At 32.8% G+C, this 22,602-nt stretch overlaps 1 protein-coding gene across 1 annotated transcript in view; it reads left to right on the top strand.

Moving 5' to 3' along the window:
• The window catches only part of LOC142341325 (aromatic-L-amino-acid decarboxylase-like), a 101,394-nt gene that overhangs the window by 16,816 nt on the left and 61,976 nt on the right, over positions 1-22,602 (top strand). Inside the window, exons 2-4 of the mRNA XM_075392249.1 lie at positions 12,496-12,674; positions 13,168-13,281; positions 19,775-19,948. Coding sequence (XP_075248364.1) covers positions 12,496-12,674; positions 13,168-13,281; positions 19,775-19,948 — 467 coding nt within the window. The remainder of the gene's footprint in view (positions 1-12,495; positions 12,675-13,167; positions 13,282-19,774; positions 19,949-22,602) is intronic.

The following is a 22,602-nucleotide window of genomic DNA, read 5'->3' as shown; positions in this document are numbered from 1 at the left end:
AATGCAGTATTTTAATTTCCTCTGAGCTTAAAAAATGTGAGAAATAAGTAAAAATGTCTCTTGGAAAAAATCTCCAGGTGGAATTTTACTTTTGCGTGTTTTGCTTATTGCCACTATTGTCAATAGAGACCATTGTCATTTAACATGATTTTTATCCTCATGAAAATTTGTAGCCTCTATAACAATAAATGGTTGAATCATTATAAACATGAAAAAGTCGTTTTTCACTAGTAATCATATAGCAAAACCTTAATTTTCAATAAAGCTTTATTGATCGGCAAATTACGATATGAAAATGAATCAGCGGTCTCACAGTAGTATGAAAATATTTTTTTTTCATGGCGCTCAAAAAAAAGGAAACCTCTAACAGAACTACAAAATTAACAACGGTAAGAAAAGAAACGCTTTTTAATGTCAACTTTGCTTTTAATTTGAAAGACTTAATATAAAACAATGCCTAGCTGAAATAAAAAAAAAGACATAGATTGTGCAAAGCAAAAATTTATAAGATATCCTTGTCAAACAAATATTTATGTACAAGCTGATTTTTCATTACTCCTTTAACAAATTTGTTTTTTTTTCGACCTCAATAGTTTGCCTTGAGAAAACTCATGGGAGAACGGAGAAGTATTCACTTCTTGCATCTATTGGAAATTTCGTTCTGATATGTTAAATGCTTACTATTCATGATACCATAGCTTTATGGATTAAAGAAGTTTTAAATTCGCGTTAATGAATACTTAGGTTTTAAATTTTTATGAGTTACTTGAATATCATACTGAAACACTTCAAATTGACACATAGCTCTAAAAGCTACTGAAGGAATTCTGTGAAAACCAAATGTTCTAAGACAAACACAAGTTGTTGCACATGTATACAGAAAACAGTAGTGCATACTTACGTCTATGGTTCAAATTGAGCCTTTGAGCAAAACATGTTTGTTATCTACTAACGTTAGCAGGGAACTTCTTATCGTTCCTTACAATAAACCACGTCAACACGTCAATACTATGCAAAATCAAAAGTATAATACAAATTACTTAATACTAAACGTACGACATAGAACCAGTTACTATATAAACTAGAAGCAATTGTAACCGTGAAAATCAAACAATAAGGCCAATAGTTGTGTTTAAATGTATTTGATTTGTCCATTGCTTTTTCCATTGCTTTATATAAGTTAACGTTATTTTGTTTAACTTCAGCACAGTGGGGGGGTCGAAATGTACTCCCAAATAAAGAATTGCAAGCCTATGTACTCACTCTCTATTTATCACAAGTTTTGCTGTAACACAGTAGAGTACATGTAAATATATACGCCTTCTTGATCAGAGACAAGAGAATACTTAAGCAGACTAAGAAAAGTGCTTTTAGCCGAAAATATTATGCAAAAATTTTGCAGAGAAGACTGAACTTCTCACAATATAGGTTTTTTTATTCATAAAAAGCAAGTGGTCAGGTTGAATTTTTTGTTTCAACCCGTGACTTGTAAGAGAGCCGAAGTGAAAAGAGCCGATTCAAGAGAACGGACATTTTATTTAAATTATAAGTTGATAATTTACGGTAAATTTTGCGACAAATTAATTTGGCTCTTAAATGAGACTACTACATTCGAGTATTGGAAAAAATAATATTTAGTATCTTCTAGTATAAGACACTGAAAGCAAATTAAAAAAAAAATTATCTTGAAATCATCGCGGACCATGGCCATGCCTCAGCGGCTGTTGGGACTTGATATGAAACTATCATAACCGAACATGAGACCAATTAACCCACTCAGGTACTTTTTTAATAATCAACTAACAATTTAGGGTAATTAAGGGCAACTTTTTGGTTTCGGCTCTACTTAAATCAAAACAAGTTGCGGCGTATTCTAACGTTAGCTCTTTATAACGTCGACTCTTGCGCGTATCCATTTCAACATTTCAGAACGATAATCTACGGTTTGGGGATCCTACTCTACAACAAATTTCTGACTTTCTAGTTGTTTAAACAGGTCGAAGCCTGTTTCCTGTTTCTCTGACATGGATAATGTTCAACCAACATACTTTAGTTTAAAGGAGTGGTTTTTCTACTACTAAAATTTGCATAATAAGCATACACAACGGATTTTAATAAAGCACAGCATTTCAAAATAACAGGTTATAAATGGAATATACTGGATACCAACGTCTAGTTCATAAGCTTTAATCGACAAGAATTTTTCAGTTCTAGTTGTTATTGTCGCATGAACACCTCAAATTTTCATCGAATCTCATTCTTTTTGGGAAATTTCCACTGTGAATTACACATCCTCCAACAACACGAGATTGGCTCCTCTTTCGTAGAGCATTGTTAGCCGATGGCTCAGTGCTAAGTTTCTGGAAGTTTTCTTCAATTTTCGAGTTTTCTTCAAGAAGACTAGGGAATCGTTCTAAGATGGAAGATATCACAGTCTTTCTGTTATCATCGGGTGTGGATGATGTTGTATGATCAATTTTATCGTGAATGGTGGTTAGTTTTGTTTCAATTCTGCATGATTCGAGCTTTTTCCACATATTTTCCAAACCTTCTAAAGCAGCGAAATATTCTTCATGGCTCCTGAAGAGTGGCATACTTTCGAAATCATAACTGCGCAAGATCCTCTTTATGTCCATAGGAAGTGACCATATGTCAGAAGTCAAAGGATTAGGTATATTCTGAGAAGTTACTACCGTTTCTGAGGGGGTTGAGTTGTTGATAAAGTCTTCCTCTTCGGTTATATTAGGTAATGTAGTAACAAAGTCAATAAATTTTTTGGGTATGAGACAATGATCGAAGGTAGTCCAGTTTGAAATTGAGCTGCCCTTCCTTTGTTGTATAAAGGCAATATTGTTTTCATAACGAGTTTGATAGACAAGTGTGCGCTGAAATGAGCCTTCAAATTGCGTTAGGATATGATACATTATAGGTTATAAACCGGCAGTTGAGTTTGGGTTTTGGCATACACTAACTGAATGAAATACAAGTCAAGAATGAAAACGCTAAAATATTAATTTGAGAAGCAATTCATTCAGTTAAAAGTAAATATAAGCCGTTCGCTGGGATGTTAGCACTCGTTCTATTAGCCTAATTAGCCAAATAGTTTCCAATGAAGACCTATAACATTTCGAGGAGAACTCAGTTGTTAAATCAGTTAGACTAATTCTTATTCCTTTTCAGTTGTAAAAAGAATTGAAGTTTCTCCTAAGTACCTCAGACATTAACATTTCAAGGTTTTGATCTGATTGCTACGTATAAAGCTGAAGAATTGCACTGTGCGTATGAGAAGTTCAGTCTTCTCTGCAAAATTGTTGCATAATATTTTCGGCTAAAAGCACTTTTCTTAGTCTGCTTAAGTATTCTCTTGTCTCTGATCAAGAAGGCGTATATATACATGTACTCTACTGTGTTGCAGCAAAACTTGTGATAAATAGAGAGTGAGTACATAGGCTTGCAATTCTTTATTTGGGAGTACATTTCGACCCCCCACTGTGCTGAAGTTAAACAAAATAACGTTAACTTATATAAAGCAATGGAAAAGGCAATGGACAAATCAAATACATTTAAACTCAACTATTGGCCTTATTGTTTGATTTTCACGGTTACAATTGCTTCTAGTTTATATAGTAACTGGTTCTATGTCGTACGTTTAGTATTAATTTATTTGTATAATACTTTTGATTTTGCATAGTATTGACGTGGTTTATTGTAAGGAACGATAAGAAGTTCCCTGCTAACGTTAGTAGATAACAAACATGTTTTGCTCAAAGGCTCAATATGAACCATAGACGTAAGTTTGCACTACTGTTTTCTGTATACATGTGCAACAACTTGTGTTTGTCTTAGAACATTTGGTTTTCACAGAATTCCTTCAGTAGCTTTTAGAGCTATGTGTCAATTTGAAGTATTTCAGTATGATATTCAAGTAACTCATAAAAATTTAAAACCTAAGTATTCATTAACGCGAATTTAAAACTTCTTTAATCCATAAAGCTATGGTATCATGAATAGTAAGCATTTAACGTATCAGAACGAAATTTCCAATAGATGCAAGAAGTGAATACTTCTCCGTTCTCAGACAAACTATTGAGGTCTTAAAAAAACAAATTTGTTAAAGGAGTAATGAAAAATCAGCTTGTACATAAATATTTGTTTGACAAGGATATCTTATAAATTTTTGCTTTGCACAATCTAAGTCTTTTTTTTATTTCAGCTAGGCATTGTTTTATATTAAGTCTTTCAAATTAAAAGCAAAGCTGACATTAAAAAGCGTTTCTTTTCTTACCGTTGTTTATTTTGCAGTTCTGTTAGAGGTTTCCTTTTTTTTGAGCGCCATGAAAAAAAAATTTTTTCATACTACCTGTGAGACCGCTGATTCATTTTCATAGCGTAATTTGCCGATCAATAAAGCTTGATTGAAAATTAAGGTTTTGCTATATGATTACTCGTGAAAAACAACTTTTTCATGTACATAATGATTCAACCATTTATTGTTATAGCGGCTACAAATTTTCATGAGGATAAAAATCATGTTAAATTACAATGGTCTCTATTGACAATAGTGGCAATAAGCAAAACACGCAGTAGTAAAATTCCACCTGGAGATTTTTTCCAAGAGACATTTTTACTTATTTCTCACATTTTTTAAGCTCAGAGGAAATTAAAATACTGCATTAAAAAATCTGGAAATCTTATTAGCTCAATTGCCTCTATAATCAGGATTTGCCTTTTGACAGTTGTTCTTTGTCTTTGACTCAGTTGAAAGAACTCAAATCGACTCTTCATAGGATCCAAACCAAACGAACTTTTGAAAACCTAGAAACCCTTTCGAAAAGATAACATCAAAACGAAGTACACAAAGCCAAGAATACTAGTATTATAATACAATATTACCACATAGAAAAGTGAAACACTAATTTCCAAAAATTTTGAATACCTTAAACTTTGAACTTGACGCACTATGGGTTACAGGGTTTTAACACTGGAAATTTTCCAAATCGGCCAAATGAATGTTGAAGTATACTTGTCAGTTTGACTATGGTATCGAAGCTCCTAATCTGATTTCTACTGTCTGTGTTGTCGGTTTTTATGGTAGCAAAAATCAAAATTAGTTGTGTTAACTGTTACTTAATGTGGCCATGACTTAAAGGTATCTCCACATTAGTTATTTTATAATTTTTAATGTTCATTAGCCGAATATTCTTCAGAGAAATTTAATCATTTAAAGAGTTGCACTGACCTATCTTTTCAAAAATACTGGTAAAATATGTCAACACACCAAAAAATGGAACATTTTTACCGACAATTTAAGTAAAATGAGCAATAAATCTTATTCTGAAGCTGTGATTGGCCAATTTAAAACACTATTCTGTAAGCGGACAAGTATACCTTAGTTTTTTTCATCAACTAGTGTATCGGAGGGCTTTACGTGGTTGGACTGCATTTAACCGCATCTGGCCATGCCTCATGGGCCATGGTCATGCCTCAACGGTCTGTGGGAGTTGATTTGAATCTATCACAACCGAACTACTGATTCATAAACCAATTAGACTTTTTTTAACCAATTATGATAAAAAATGTCGTCTAAATTTCTCATTTTTTCCTTGTCGGCTAAACGACCTGTCCGCCAATTTTCCTAGCACCAGGAAAATCATGTGTTTTTTCTGTTTTTTTCTATAGAACAATGCAAAATTATACTCTTCAGCTTAGAATGCTTGCAGAAGTCGTGCAGTAAAGATTGCATAATAGACCACGTGAACATAGTCTATATAATATAGTAAATTATATCAAAAAGCTTAGTAAAACCAGGAGGTCTCCTTCACTTTTTTGACACATATATAGCTGTAGTCTAAATAGATTGTGAGAACGTATTTCAAATGTTTTGCGTTCACAACTATATAACATAACAACTATTATGACGTAATTATCCCTTGAATACTATTTTTAGATCACAAACTCAAACTCAAACTTTGACTTTAAATTAGAGGGATAGGCCAAGTTTTCACATTTTATTATATTTGGTAATTCAAAGTTAAGCGGTCACCGATTATTGTGTTTTTAATACTAAAATTAGTCTTTCTTCAAAGTCAATTATCCTTGAATAGTGTTTTTAGATCAAAAAATCAAACGCAAACTCAAGACTTCCATTTTTCTGTAGAGCAATCGACCAAAATCACCATTTTAATAAACTTGCTTATCGAAATCCATGCCGCCTCTGAGTTTTGAATACTAAAAAAGAAGCCTTTTTCTTAAAAGTCAATTATCCTTGAAGACTGTTTAGATCACAAACTCGAAATCGAACACAATGGTTCAACTTTTAGGTAAAGTGATCGACCATGTCTCACATTTTTATTCTACTTGCCTATCCAAAGCCATACTGTCTCCGGTTGTGTTTTGAACACTAAAAAAGAAGAATTTTGTTTCAAATTCCGCGAGAAGTACTTCTCTGGAACCATTTGGTGCCCATTGAGTGTAAACAGACGCTCAAAACAAACAAAATTTGTTCAGCAACACCTATATTTAATGTTTTTGTTTCAGCTCTCAAATGCGACAAGACTGTGCAAGAATGCAACAAGACTGCGCAACGAGTTTGTGCAAGAATGTTTCATGAGGTTGATTCGTTTTTAATTTTCTTCAGATAAACAATGACCAAATGAAATTTAACAAATTAGAAAGAAGTTAATATAACAAAAATTGCAAGATCATGTAGCGCTAAACTTTTGATGCATAGCAAGTTCACAATTACAGTCTCAGCTTTGAACACATCCTGAGCCGAAGCTAAGGTTAATATGAAACTCAACAAACGCATTGTCCTTCTGGCAAGCTATTCCAGCTGTTTTCTGTCTATACAAGTTTTTAAAACGTAGGGATTTGGAAAATTTGTGTAATTCCTGACAACTGAAACAACAGGTGGCTCTGAATAAACATACGAAAACAACTATATAGCGTAAAACCTGTTTTTTTTTGATAATGTAGGTACGTTGTAAAGTGTTTGTTTCCATTAAGGTACACACTATAGAATTTTTGAAGCAAGCATTTTTTGAATAAAGTATAAAAAAAGTTGCACTTCAAAAAAAGAACATATCAAAAAAAATCCTAAAAATTAGACTGGTTCGCTAAACAATAAAACCCTACATTGATTTAATTAATTAAGTACCACTGGATATACCATACCATGGATTTCTTAATTGTTAATTAAGAAATTAAAATTGAGTTGAAAATTACTGAGTAAACGTATACAACATAGCTTCAGCGTTTTTTATATCTTCGAAAAAACTTCAAACACTTAATTAATTGTTGAAAATATTAGCGGCTAAACTCTATCGGTCTGTGTCAGTCAGGACACATTACCTTGAGATAGAGAAAAGCTTCTGTTGTTTATGCTCAGCGAGTCTCCTCTAGAGATAAGTCTCCTCTATTGTTTTCATTTTTTTAGAGAAACAGAAACAGCTTTTTTGTAGATAGTTAGTAAACAAATGGTAACATTTGAAGGTATTAAAAGGAAGTAGTAGTAGGTACTAGTGTAACTTAGAACCAATAAGTAGTTGTAGTAGATATTAATAGTATCTAGTAGTAGTTGTAGGTAGTACTAGTAGGTAGCAGTAGTAGTAGTAGTAGGAACTAATTGTAGATAGTAGTTGTAGATAGTAGTAGTAGGCAGTAGCAGTAGTAGGTAGCAGTAGTGTTGTGTTCAATTCCGAAATGTTCGCCAGGCGTCATAACCCAATATGTTATACAGACTCTGTCGCTTTAAATTTCAAATTCCTTTGGATGTTACTCTTTCCGATGCTCTATCAAATATCGTTACGGTGATGTTATTTTAAAACGTCGACAGAACAATAAGTAATCCAAAATTTTAACACAGGGTTACTGAATGCACAGAAAATTTGATTCAAGAAAGAACAATAATGAACTCATTCGATTTTTATTGGCTTGAGGTGCTCTGATATTTTACTTCCAGTGTTTAATAGTTGAGTATATGTATATTCAGTATGCTGGAACCATTTACTGAAGAAGCGATTCGCTTTTGTTTAAGATTTCAGTCAAAGCACGCATTATCCGTTAGTGTTATTCCTAATACGCAAACAAGACTTATTCGCTACTGAAGCTGTTTCTAGCAATCCCCCGCAGATACAAAGCTTGTGTTCTTTCTTGCTTAATTGATCAAGTGGCTAATTAACTTTTGAAAATTTTGCTATTTTTACAGTTCCAGTGGAAACTACTCTTCTTGTAAATCATTACACTATTTGTTTGATTCAAGCTCTTGACGAATCCCTATCATTCTACTTTATTTAACTAACACGTTCAGCTGCTCCTGCATATCATAGTTTTTCCACCAAATTTTTCGGTTTTTTACAGAATTTAATCTTTTTACTTAGCTCAATTTATTGTTTATCTCTCAAGAATTTATCTCAAATAATTTTTTCCTGTAAATAATCTTGCTCAATCCTAGAAGGGTAGCTGAATGCGTATAGAGAAATTTGTTTTCAAAAAAGCATGCCCAGAACATCAAAAAGTTGTTTTTGTCTTCTGTGTTGCAACATTTTATCATTTTCTTGCCAAGGAGTAAATGACAAAGAGCATGAATTTGTTTTTTTAAGAAAAATCTTAATAGTTTTTTATTATGGTAGCTAGATAGGAGAAGAAATTTCAGTTTTCAACAAAGCATGCTCGGAACATCAAAAAGTTGTTTTTGTCTTCTGTGTTGCAACATTTTATCATTTTCTTGCCTAGGATTAAAAGACAATGAGCATTAATTTTTTTTTCGTAAAAAATCTTGATAGTTTTTAATATGGTAGCTAGATAGGTGTAGAAAATTCAGTTTTCAACAAAGCATGCTCAGAACATCAAAAACTTGTTGTCGTCTTCGTTTGTGACATTTTGCTTGCCAATGCTTAATGGGACAGAGTTTAGCTACGCTGAAGGTCAAAATCCGTGTGCAAGATATAATATTATTGGATCGTGGAGACAAATAACAACATTCTTCATGGCAATTAAATTGCCCTCCAGGAACTTATCTCCCCCCTCTCGCTATTTCTCTCCCTCTCTCTATCTCTCTCTCTCTCATCGGATTGAAAACATATAAATACATAAATACATAAACACATTCAGACATATATACATACATTTCACTGTATAGATATAGAAAAACATACACACATAAAACCAAGAACGTCTTGACACATACACACATTTACAATTTCTACCCACAGACATACACTTCAGCTTATACTCATAGAAACATATTACAAAACTTAAGCACAGTTATATTTACTTATAAACAGATATACACTTTCATATATACTTTCATTATACACATGAATACGCATAATTATATAAATAAAACTCCCATTCTTTCGTTTCTTTCAATTGTTCATTCCTACATAAACATTACAATTTTGAACACATGTAAGCAAATATACGTGCTTGTTTTGATAGAAATATACATAGTTACAAATGTATATAAAAAAAATAAAGCCAAGCTTTCCACATCACACTGTACATTTGCAAAAGTATTGTCAACAAAAACTGCTTCTGACTGCTCTTTGACTTCTTTCAGACTACTTCAAAAACTGAGTTTTCATGTCCTATTTGGTTGAACAAAATGAAGTCCACAAAAATCATTTTTGAAAGCTCCTTCATTGCGAAAAATCCATTTCATGCCATTTTAGGGCTTCAAAAAATTTTTGAAATATTTTTTCAGAAAAATAACGAAATTTTTGTATGTTTCGACCCCCCATACTTCATAGGTGAATAAAGTGAAGTCAACAAAAAATCACTTTTGAGTGCTCTTTTATAGCGCAAAATCCATTTCAGACCATTTTAGGACTTTGAAAAATTTTGAAAATTTTTTTCAAAAAATTCGAAATTTTGATATGTTTGACCCCTATACTACTTAGGTGAAAAAAGTGAAGTCAACAAAAAATCACTTTTGAGTGCTCTCTCATAGCGCAAAATCCATTTCAGACCATTTTAGGACTTTGAAAATTTTTCAAATTTTTTCGCAAAAAATTTTTGAAAATTTTGAAATTTTTTCCAAGTTTGACGCCTTATTGGAAAATTTTTAGTTCTATAGAAAATGAGTTTATACCGTCGAGCAATTGAGGTACTGCTCTAGGTTGCCTTAACGCCAGCACACCAGCAACCGGCAGCTGCTATATGACTGGAGGGAGGGGGGTCCGGACAACCCCCCCTGTAAAGAACTTTACCAACGAAAAACTGATTTTCTCTCAGTGAAATCAAGTTTTTTGTTTAAGTCTCACCAGTCAACGTAGCACAAGAAAAATCTCTTAGACTGGTGAAACTTAAACAAAAAACTTGATTTCACTGAGAGAAAATCAGTTTTTCGGTGGTTAAGTTCTTTGCAGGGGGGGGGGGGTCCGCACCCCCCCCCCCCCTCCAGTCATATAGCAGATGAGCATACTAATGTTGTCTCTTCATAAGTCGAGCAAAAGTCTTTGTCATAGACCCGCTGTTTTTAATTTCTCTAGTTTTTGGTTTCTGTGCATACTGAAGCGCCAATGGAGCAACACTAAACAGCATTGTATTAGAGAAATTCAAACCAAAAAAAATAAAAAAACAAAAGTCTTAAATCAATGTTTGCACTCTGAAGATAAATCAATCGTCGCTGATGGAATACATTTCCATATTACTTTGTTGGTTGAAACTAGGTATACAAATGTGAGGGTCTTGAATCAAATGTTTATGGTAAAAACATCTTGTTGTGCAGTCGTTCTTCCTTTCGGATTTGTGAAACAAATTTTTCTATAAGCTACCCTGGGTTTTGATTAATTAGTGGTTCTTCGGAAAAGCAACCGTTGAAGAAGCATATTTGATGACTCCGGTATGACCATTAGTAAGCAATACTACAGCTCCAAGGATTTTTTGTGGCTTCACGACATGATTTTTCCATGAATTATGATTTGGATCAATCAGAAGTCAAGTCTCAAATTTGGCTCTCTTTAAAATCAAGCAGCAACAATATGAGTCGAGGCAAAATTGAGATAACCATGAAGTTAAGCCAAAAAAATTTTCTTGACTTTTGGGTTCAACTTGATTATTTAATTCTCACTGTGGGTCAAGTCTGCTTTTTCCCACGCTAAATTATCAGCGCCAAAAAACTATCGGCAGTGAATAAGTTGAACTTAGTCATGTTCTTTTCTTACCCTCTCACAAAAAAAGCGTTTCTTAGCGCTGATATGGCTTAATTCTAGCGTTTCTACGCGTTGATATTTCATAATTTTGTGTCCCTAACAATACAGAAAACATATTTTTTTTTCTTTCTATACGCATATTTTAGATTAGATCTTAACTGAGTTCAACACTTCCGTTATGGCGTTAATCTTACAAATTTGATTGATCTTAATATATTTCAACGCTGAAGTTCTGGAGTTGATTTTATTTATTGTAGCGTTTAATTAAGCGCTCAGTTTGCAAAAACGCAGCACTTTAAATTTTGCGTCCGTTCTAAATAAAAAGTTTTTAACTTAACGTTGACTGTACAAAGTTTCATTCCTTTATAGCTGAATCTTTTGCATTTCTCTGATATCGTAGCCAATTTTTTAGGTTTGTTAAATTATTGTTTTTTAAACAGCTTTTAACTATTAAATTCGTGTGCCAAAAATTGAGTTATGATTCATGGAAATTTTTTGAGTTAATTCATCTTCCCGACAGCACAATTGAAAAATTTAAAAAAAACATGAAATAGCAAATTTAAAGAGTTTGTGAAATGAAGTGATTTTTTCAGATAATAAATATAGGCTGAATTAGACAGAATATTTGTTTTCCTCTCAGAAATTATCAGTTAAAATATTTTTCTGCAAATATAAAGAAAATTTTAAAAAGTTTTTATCCAGCCCAGGAATTGTTCCAATCAATAATTGCTTGGTTTTTACGTTTTTTGATTTAAAGTTTGTCTGATCACGCAAAAACCTAGATCTGATTTCTCCAATGAGTTGTGCGAGCCTATTAAATCTTCTCATTTATTGCCCAATTGTCCATAAATTTTGGGCAGTCCGAAATTTAGGTTTAGGTTGACGCAAAAAGAACTAGACTTCTTCAATATAATTGTTTATTTTTCTGCTAACAAATCGATAACAATTTTTTTTTAAAATTGTTCCTTCAATCTAAATTAAACGCAAGATTCTTTCAAGCTAATGGTTTTATCTTGAATCGAAAGGGAATAAACTTATTCAATATAATTGTTTATTGGTTTTGCTAGTAATCGGATTCCAATTTTTAAAGATAGTTGTTCCAACCTAAATTAAACGCAAAATTCTATAAGATCATCGCTAAAACTTAAACGTTGAATTCATGTGAGATTAAAGCTAAATTAAAGGCTAATTAATATAAAGTCAATCCTAAAACTTAAGCGTTGAGTTTATGTAAGATATGAAAACTGTTTTGAATCCCCTCTCGACTGTCTTCCCTGAGTTTCCTCCTTTTTGATGAGAGGATGGGGGATGTTAGAACACTGGATACGTTTCTTGTTCTCAGGCAAGGTGATGGTGGATAAGATAGCGGACTACTTGAGTAATGTGGGTGAGGATCACGATGTGTTGCCACAGAATGTGTACCCTGGATACCTCAAGGACATTCTGCCACAGGAGGCTCCCATGGACGGTGAGCCCTTTGAGAAGATTGCCGAGGACATTGACAAAGTCATCCTACCTGGGGTAATTATAGAGAACATTTGAACAGACATTCTGACTGTTTCTTCCGAAGGTTTTCAAAAACCGAAATCTAGAAAATAATAGCTTTTTTTAACGGATAGGATACATCGTTAGGCGTAATCTAAATCCAGACACAAATTCGAGTTTGAACAAATTTTTTCATTTTCACTTTGCATCCAGACAATGAAGGTAAAAACATTAATAGACTACTGTCTTTAAAAATGATTTCTCAAAATGTTGAAAACTGGCCTGCATTCCACCTCGATTCAAAATATAATATCTTGAGGTTCGAAACAATCTTAAGGATGAAACAAATGTAAAACTTGATCAAAAATGACGATTCTGCATCTAATCGTAAATGGCTGGCTGCTGGGGTAAGATAATAAAAAGCTTAGAGAAAAGGTTATGAATTGAAATTTTTTCAACCAGAAGCATCATGTAAATTTTTGTGCTTAATATTTGTGGAAATGAATGTGCGATTAAATTGTTTGTTCAGACGACTCATTGGCAGTCCCCACACATGCACGCGTTCTTCCCTGCTCTCAACTCGTATGCATCTCTCCTGGGAGACATGATGGCAGACGCCATTAACTGCCTCGGATTCACTTGGGTGGGTATAGGCACATACGAGCAAAATTAGGAAAAAGGGTGCTTCACCTCCCGAGTGAGCTAAGGATGCATCACGGTTGTCTTGTAACATCTTTTAATATTCTGTGAGATAGCCATTCTCTCTCGTCCAGGGCTGTTACTGATCATCCTAAGCAACTATTGAAATTAATTATGAACACGTGAGAAGCAAAGAAACTGAAATACAACTTTTAACTTTTATTTGATCATGTTCGGATCTATCAAAGATGATGCAATTTGTTTTTTTTTTCTTTTGAAGCGGCATCTTTTGTAAAAGCCAGTCTTCTTTCTCTTCTGACTTGCTTAATGGTTACAGGATAGGCTTATCTGGGATCAAAACACTTTTATGCTTTGGATAATAGGGTGTCCGGTTTTGCACCCCTATTTTCTTTACCCCCCATCGTTCAACCCTATTGATTGATTAAAATTATTGAAAATGAGTGACGAAAGAAAACTAATCTTGGGAAATAAGAGATCAAATTTTAGACACTAATCAATTTCAGAAAAAAAGGGGCGGTTGCTAATTTTAAGTCAATAGCACCATTTTCTGAGACAAAATGGAATAGTGACAAAGATAGAGCAAATGAATTTCGTTTTACATAAATACCCAGTTGTCATGGCATCAGTGACGCCGTACAGACTAATTTTAAAAATTTTCTGTCAAAAAGAAAGAAACTCTGTTGATTTTATTGTGAGAAGTTTTTGAAATGTCTGACAAAAATTAATAAGTGACTTTTTCTGAAACGAATGTGACAGTGACACTGATAGTATTAGTTTTTTTTTACATGAAACTCCTTCAGTAAAAAGTACACACCAGTTGACACCGTAAAGACCAGATTTCCCAAAAAAGAAACACAGACGTCGAGGGACGAATTTGAGCAAAGCAATTATAATTTATCCAAATGATGATAAAAAAAATTTGGTATGCCTTATACCTAAAAACAAAATCAACAGAAAGTAAATGTAAGAATTTATTGATTAATGAAAATGAAATGCTATTGGCCTTTAATGGTGAATTGAATGTGGATTATCATTGCATAAAATAAATTTTGCTCGTATTTATAAGTAATTAAATATTACCAAGTTATAATTATGAAAGTATTCTTAAAGGTGATTATGCTAAACAGCTTGTGATTATTGTCAATAACTTACCACGCTCATTTTTAATTAAAGTAATAACCCTTATTCAAAACAAGGAGGCTCGTTAATGTGCGTTTGCACATGATGTTCCGACCCGCGCTCATCTACATTTTTGACTTAAGTGTCTTTTGACTTACATTTTTGACAAAGAGATAATAAAAAATAGATGCTTAAGTTTGAAAAAATCGTTACACAACCAAACTAATAAATGAATTAGATAATTCCATGCGTCATTACAACAAGATCTGCTGTTAAAAATAGTACGAGAAAAAACATCAGCAACAACAACAACAACAACAACAACAACAACAACAACAATAACAACAACAAAAAACAAAAATTTCGCAGGAAAAAACTCATATCTAAATTATAATGCACCTAGTAACAACGTCAAAATACAATCAGACAAAACCCTAACTATGCAAAGTTACTTCTTCCTAACTACACAGCAGATGGGATTTTTCCTTAGTGAGACTAGGCAACAAGATGGCGAAAAGAAGAAAGAATGACGCGAAATTCAAAATCAACCAAAATTTTTGAAACCAAATAATTTCAAATTCTTGAAAATCATTAGCTTTTAACAAAATAAGTCTTGATTAATTTACTCAAAAGTCAAATTGAAACTGATAGGATCTGTCTTTGGTTAGACTAAGCCATAGGAACGGACTAAAGATGCAGAAAATCTCAAAAAAATACGAACAACAAATTACAAACATTGCAAAACACAAATTATTGAAGCTATTAAGGTCAATAGCTATTATCTGCATATTGTCTTTTTATTTCAATTTCTATTTATACTAATTCAGCTAAAGCTATTCCGAATGCATAAATAAATTCAATTGGGCCGCATTTGAAAACCATTGGGATCTGTTATAACGCGATTGTGCTAAAGGAAGAGATGAAACAATAATACACCACTCACATAACTTTTTATGAAGACGCATTTTGTCCAACAAACAAAACATCAGTTACGTCGTAATATCAGTAAACATGTTCATTGTTAAAATACAAGGAAATGTGTGGGACCCCTCAATGATGAGAATGAGTTACGAAAAGAACTGACTGAAAAAACTGAAAAAATCCTTCGAAATTTTGAAAATGTAAAATATCAAAACCTCTAGGACCATTTGGTATAAACTGACTGCTTTGGATAAAAATGTTTGTTCAATCCGCAACTACAAGCTTATGAGACCGGTCAGCATTTTACGGCTATCTGAAGAATAAAAGAAACAGACAAAAACAGCAAAATAAAAAAAAATGGGCGAGAAAGGTGTCGAAGACATTAAAAAAATTTTCATGAAAAAGTTTTCTACTTTCTTTTACCTTTAGCTATTGGATTCTTCTTTTCAAGATTTTGACTACAATAAATCAACGAACATGAACAAATACAATAAAACCACAAAAGTTTTGAGAAAACCATAGTATCAACGCCATTAAAATTAATAGCTGTCAACGGAAGCTATAAAATGCGCTAAGTTTTGACTCGATGAGACGGCAAGGATGTTTGTCATCCCTACGTCATCAAAAAGGCATTACAATAAGTCATTGATTATGAAATCAACAACAAAGACAGGCAAAATCCAAAAATTTGGTAGAAAATGCGAGAAGACAGTGCCGAAGCCATTTAAAACATTAGCTTTTCTCTGAAAACTGTATGTATGATCCATTGAAACTCTTGTCACAGCCAATGCAACAATCATTATTAAGATAAATGTGTTAAGATTCCAAAAGGTACCATAAATACGAAAAAATTATCCAAAATTTTAAAATCAATTTATGAAAACTTGTTCATCGAAGTCATAACACCAATAGTTCGAGAATAAAACCGCTAACTATTATAATTTTGGCTGATGCAGGAAAGACTGGGGTCCGGTGATTACTGAGACTGATTTACAGTTCACGAAAATATGTTTAAGATCAACTTAAGTTTAAAAAAAAATCTAGAAAAATCAATTTTTAATGACTTAACAGCCATTAAAACTAATAGCTTTCAACGGAAGTCAATAAAAACGCTCAGCTATGCCTCAATTGGTGGAAAAGTATATTTATTTGTCATGCATAGGTAATCAATAAGACTTCACGATAAGTCTTAGGACTAGGGAAACAACAACAAATACAGGCAAAACCAAAATTTCCGTAGAAAAGTGCGAGAAGCAAGTGTCGAAGCCATTTAAAACATAAGCTTTTCTCTGAAAACTGTATATATGATCCATTGAAACTCTTGTCATAGCCAATGCAACAATCATTATTAAGATAAATGTGTTAAGATTCCAAAAGGTACCATAAATACGAAAAAAATTATGCAAAAGTTTAAAATCAATTTATGAAAACTTGTTCATCGAAGTCATAACACCAATAGTTCGAGAATAAAACCGCTAACTATTATAATTTTGGCTGATGCAGGAAAGACTGGGGTCCGGTGATTACTGAGACTGATTTACAGTTCACGAAAATATGTTTAAGATCAACTTAAGTTTAAAAAAAAATCTAGAAAAATCAATTTTTAATGTCTTAACAGCCATTAAAACTAATAGCTTTCAACGGAAGTCAATAAAAACGCTCATTTATGCCTCATTTGGTTGAAAAGTATATTTATTTGTCATGCATAGGTAATCAATAAGACTTCACGATAAGTCTTAGGACTAGGGAAACAACAACAAATACATGCAAAACCAAAATTTCCGTAGAAAAGTGCGAGAAGCAAGTGTCGAAGCCATTTAAAACATAAGCGTTTCTCTGAAAACTTTATCCCTGATCCATTAAACGTCTTTTCTGAGCCAATTGGAGAGGTCAATATCAGAATAATGTGATTAGATTTCAAGAGGAACCAATAAAACAAAAATATCCATTTTTTTTTAAATTTGAAATCTTGTGCCATTGAAGCCATATAACAAAATGTTAGAAGACAAAACCACTAACCAGATAAATTTGCAGTAGAAACGAAGGGGGTACTGTCATTACTGTGATTGACTTACAATTCATGAAAATGAAATTATGGTCGACAAATTTAAAAAAAAAATTCTCAAAACCATTTTTAAAGTCTTAACAGCCATTAGCTTTCCACTCAAATCTCTAGATAGATTCTCTTAATGCTCATCACAAAACCTATTGCATTTATAGTCAATGAGGTTATGCCATTGGACTCCAAAATTCTAGTGAAGCCTCAAAAAGAAACTCAAAATTTTCTTGTAAATTACGAATACTCAAAATTACGAGTCGAAACCAAAAAAAAAACACGAGCGATTCCTTGAAAACGATTTTTTTTGTTTGTCGGGTTTCATTAGACTGTAAATCAAGTTTGTCGTTAACGGAACTTCGATATGAAAAGTAACTAGTCTCTAGGGGACTTAAGAAAACAAAAAAAAAATGAAAAGTTTTCTAAAAAAAAGCTCTCAACTAGAAATTGATTTTTTTATAGTAAACTTCCCTAGGAGACAAGAACTTCTTTTCATCGCCTTTCGTCTATTAGGAACTCAAAATTGATTTATTTTTTGGCAAGAAATGTAATTTTGATTTAATATTTTTTATAAAAAAGACCTTATTTTCAAGAAAAATTACACTAAAAGTGAACAAAATCATGCCAAATATCTCGTGTTCGCACAAAATTTCTGTCCTCAATAACTACTCCAAAAAACGAAATTCAAAAAAATCTTTTTTTTTCAATTTCTACGCTGGACGAGCTTTTTAATGATACCACTCACATTTCTCTACGATGAATATATCGATCGGCCAAAAATGTCTGAACAAAAAAAATTTGAGTATATTCAAGTGGGATCGGAACAATTATTGATGCATGAGGATTCCAGAATCTTTCTGCACGCTCAAATTTTTTGCCAAAAGCTGCTAAAATGAGTGAGAAGTTCCTGCTTTGTTTTCATATTGTCGCTGTTGTCCTCAAAAGTACCCAAAACACTTCAAGATTTCAAACAAATGCCCAAGAATTTTTGACTCGATGACTTCGAGATACTAAAGAAAAAATACCTCGAAGTCCGTCCAATTTCCACTATAGACTGTTGAATGGTTTTAATGAAATTAAAACGGAACAGTTTGCAAAATTTTCCTTCCCGAAAAAAAATTTGCTACAAATATTTACTAGTGTTTTTTGGAAATGGAAACTAAGTTTTGTTTTGATATAGAAACCGAAATTGGCTTTCCTTCAGTTCCAAAATGCGTCTCTTTTTAGCTTTTTCGCCTGTCTGGGGTGATCAGTAACGTTTTCTGACAGACTTTTCTTCAGGATTTTATTATAAACAACTGGGGTATAAACTATTCTGATTGTGACCTTTCAGTGACCTTACTGGTGAGTTGTCTAAGATCTGTTTACCCATTTTTCGAAAAGTTGTTTTCAATGAAATGTCACAATCAGAATAGTGATTTTAATCACGCTGAAGTACTGAAGTACATCACCGAGTGGATGAATTTTTTCAATCTGTGTTAAATGTGTAGTGAGCATTTTCACGTTTGAACAATTTTTCGGTATTTGAGAAAGTTCATTTTCCACGTGGATCAATTTGACTTATGTTTTCAATGATGATTATCTTCGAACGCTACTAATGTATAAACATGTTTTCTAATGATGTGAAGTGTCAGTTGTTTATACCCCTCAAAGAGTCAAAGAATAGCGAATAGCGAAAAGCTAATAGTTCTTATTACTTTAACACTATTTGGTTGTCAAAAAGATGAAGAAAATTTGGAGTTGCTCCCGTATTTATGGCCCTGTTTGTTTTTAAGTAAATTTTATGCAAGTCAAAAAGTGAAAATTTTGCAAAATACTTATTGTTTTCTGCTGTTATTTTCAGTGTCATTAAAGGAAGTCCTCGTTAGCTTAACTTTTGCTGTATTGCTATTAGGATTAAGAGTGTTAATTCTAACTAGCTTGCTTCTTTATGTGCCACAAATGAAGTACTTTTTTTTCCGGAAAAGTTGCATGATTTTTTCAAGTGTTTTCCTTTCTGCTGACGGTTTTGTTGTTTTGGTAATCAGTATCTGTAATAAGTTTCATAGACTCTCGAGAAAAATGTAAGAGAACTGAATATTAACTTAAGTTCATGTTTGGTGAAATATGATACTTCAACACTACTTGTTATATTAACCCTACTTTGTTATTTTAACACTAAAAAAATATTTGAGATCTTATTAAAAAGTAGGGTATGGTCAGTATGAAATCATATATGATCCTTGTATGAAATCAATGAAACTCTGGGAGATTGGTCACCTATTTGGTTATGTGGATGAGAGAGGTCACCGTTACGTGGTCACCATTTTGAAGAATTGTTAGCGAGTCAATGTATTGGTCTTAAAAATCTAACTAATCTTTCTAAAATGACCAATATTAGGAATCGAGTCCGATATGTACTGAGTTGGAGATTGTGGTGATGAACTGGCTATGTGAGGCACTGGGACTACCGGACAAGTTCAAGCATGATCGACCAAAGTCCTTTGGAGGAGGAGTAATATATACCACGTGCAGTGAAGCTACATTGTCCGCTATGATGGCCGCTAGACGAAAGGTAATTATTTCAACATAAACTCCATCAGCGCTAGAAAAAATTAAGGAATTTTTTTCAGGTACCCACTCGGCTCGCAAGTGTTAACGATCTTTCACATAGCCGAGCTGATTGGCAGATATCCGGCTCGTTTTTGACAGCCGTAAAAAGGAAGAGGAATTTTTAGAAAACTCAACTCAAAATTCTGATATCATAATGGGCTGCAATGGAAACAACATATCATTTTGCGAAAAAGATCACCACGTGATCAACTTTGAAGAACAGAACAAATTGGACCTCCTACTAAAACAAGATTGAAAAAAGCGTCAGAGTCAATGACGTAATTGTCCTTTAAATTATGAAAAAAGTTGTTTAATTGCTGTTCCGTTGACTCTTTCTCTGTCAACTTCCCAGTTTTTCTTTTGTCGAGTTCTACAAATGTATTGTAGAGATCTCTAGTTCTGATTCATATCCCTACATAGATTCGTTTCCTGTTGTTTCTTGTACGTTTACATGCGGAAGCCATTTCCTTGGTTCCACTGAAATGGGTTTCACAATTTCACTTTGATGATTCTGTGTGAGCACTCGCATTAAGAATTCTGAGAGCTTGTATGCTTATAGCTCAACAATTAAGGCTATTTTTGACAACTTAAGACTCATTCACATTTCCGTTGCATGAAAAGTTACTTCCAAAAAACTGATATTTTTGTAAGCCAATATGTGTAAAAGGATAAAATATTGGGGCCAAAATTGGACCAAAATTAGAAGAAACGCTCTCATTGCAGCCACGCACTCTTGAACTATTCTGAAGCAATTTTACAATTTGCCTCCTGACAACATTGTTCTATACTCATTTCACCACCACATTATTCTAAATATTATTAGTTTTTTTTTATTATTAGAATTCAAAGAATTTGAATTGTATTGGGGCGCTGTCTTTTTACGACTCGAAGAGGAGTATTGGAGAAGTCCTTCTTTTTAATCAATTTTATTGGAGTGAATTTTGAAGCGGGAAATGAAACGCGTGAAAAAAATTGGAGTGATTTTGGTGCTGAACAAAAGTGAAGAGCGGAGCAAACAGAGAGTGGTATTTGTTCATACCGCTGTTTTTGAGAGAGCGAGAAATTGATGTGTAATAAAATTTTCTCTAAGCGAGCGAAACTTTTTTGTTCACGTGCGGCTTTTAAAAGCAGTTTTTTTGCAATTTTTGATGGTTATGAGGTTTGATTATGATATTGTATTAGTTTATGGCTTGTTTTGATAGGAATAGAAGGTTTCCAATAGTTAGTTTGAGTTCAATGCTAATTTGGAGGTTTTTGATCAGTTTTGCTGAATTTTAGACGAAATTCAGTGATTTTTTGCTGTTTTTTGTTTTAATGCTCTAAGTGGAACTGAATAGAAGCCTGTTTCTTATGGAAAATTCAGATAGCAATTGTCTAAAGTTTTCTAGAAATGAACCTTTTTTTCTTGGAAACATTGACAGAAAAATTGAGAAATTTTAAACAATTTTTCTTATTTTTTTTACAGTTGTTCTATATTTTTTAAATCTTAGACAAGTTTTTTAAACCTAACATGACTTACACATTGTTTTGTGAGCTTTTAATTGCTCTAATTGCAAAGGAATTTTACTCGGCTTTATGTTTCCCTGTACTATTGAAAAAAACTCATTAACTTTTTCTAGTTTTTTTTTGTTCAATTTGTTTTTGAATGTCGTATCTTTTCTTCCTTAAATCTTTTATGGCATTTGTGGAGGTTCAGGGTTCACAGTAGTTGTTCTAGTTGTTTAGTAATGAGTCATGATTTTTGAAGTCAAATTGGAGTAGTGATTTTGCTCACGCCGAAACAGGAAGTAGAGCGAAAAAGCGAGTTGCTTTGCGGCGTAAAATTTTTTCGCTCTAAATTTAAAGTGGAGTGAGAAAACGGTGTTTGAACAAAAATTCGCTTCCTCTTAGTGATTTTTTGTTCACATGCGGCAATTTCACTTTGATTTTTTCAAATTTTTGGATAAGATTTTTTTCTAAACGGTTTTCCCAATCCATTCATCCTCCGTTCTAGGTCTAGTTTTCTGTTTAGTCAATGAAAATTCTTTGAATTGTACGTCAGGACTTGTCCTGCTATGGTTTAAATTTCCTGAGTCTTCCACAGTGTAAAAATTGCAAAAAAAAAGATGTCAGACTTGCCAATTGATATAAAATGATGTATAAGTCAAACGTGTCCCGCTATGTTTGTTATTAATATTATTATTATTACTATTATTATTATAATTATTATTATTATTTTTATTATTATTATTTGTATTGTTATTATTACGATTAATATTATTATTATTATTATTATTATTATTATTATTATTATTATTATTATTATTATTATTATTATTACTATTATTATTAGTATTAAATGGGCTCTCTGCCCGCGATACGGGAATCACTTTGTTAATTAATTACAAAACAGGACCAATTTTGCAGGGTAATGATAGTATTTAAAGTTCACAGCTTTTAATTTCAAAAGAGAGTTCAATTATTTTCGAAATAACACTCATAGACATGTCCACTCGAAAATTGAGATGTCATTTCGTTGTGTGAGAACATTTGCATAACTCACAACTCTCGAAACAAAATACTCTTCCCATTTGTCTGGTTTGGTCCTATTAAATTTTGTCTTCAAAAGTTGTTCTG

The sequence above is a fragment of the Convolutriloba macropyga genome, chromosome 6, assembly GCF_964194025.1.
Source record: "Convolutriloba macropyga chromosome 6, txConMacr16.3, whole genome shotgun sequence".
Taxonomy (NCBI): domain Eukaryota; kingdom Metazoa; phylum Xenacoelomorpha; order Acoela; family Convolutidae; genus Convolutriloba; species Convolutriloba macropyga.
This window is presented reverse-complemented; position numbering and strand designations above follow the sequence as displayed.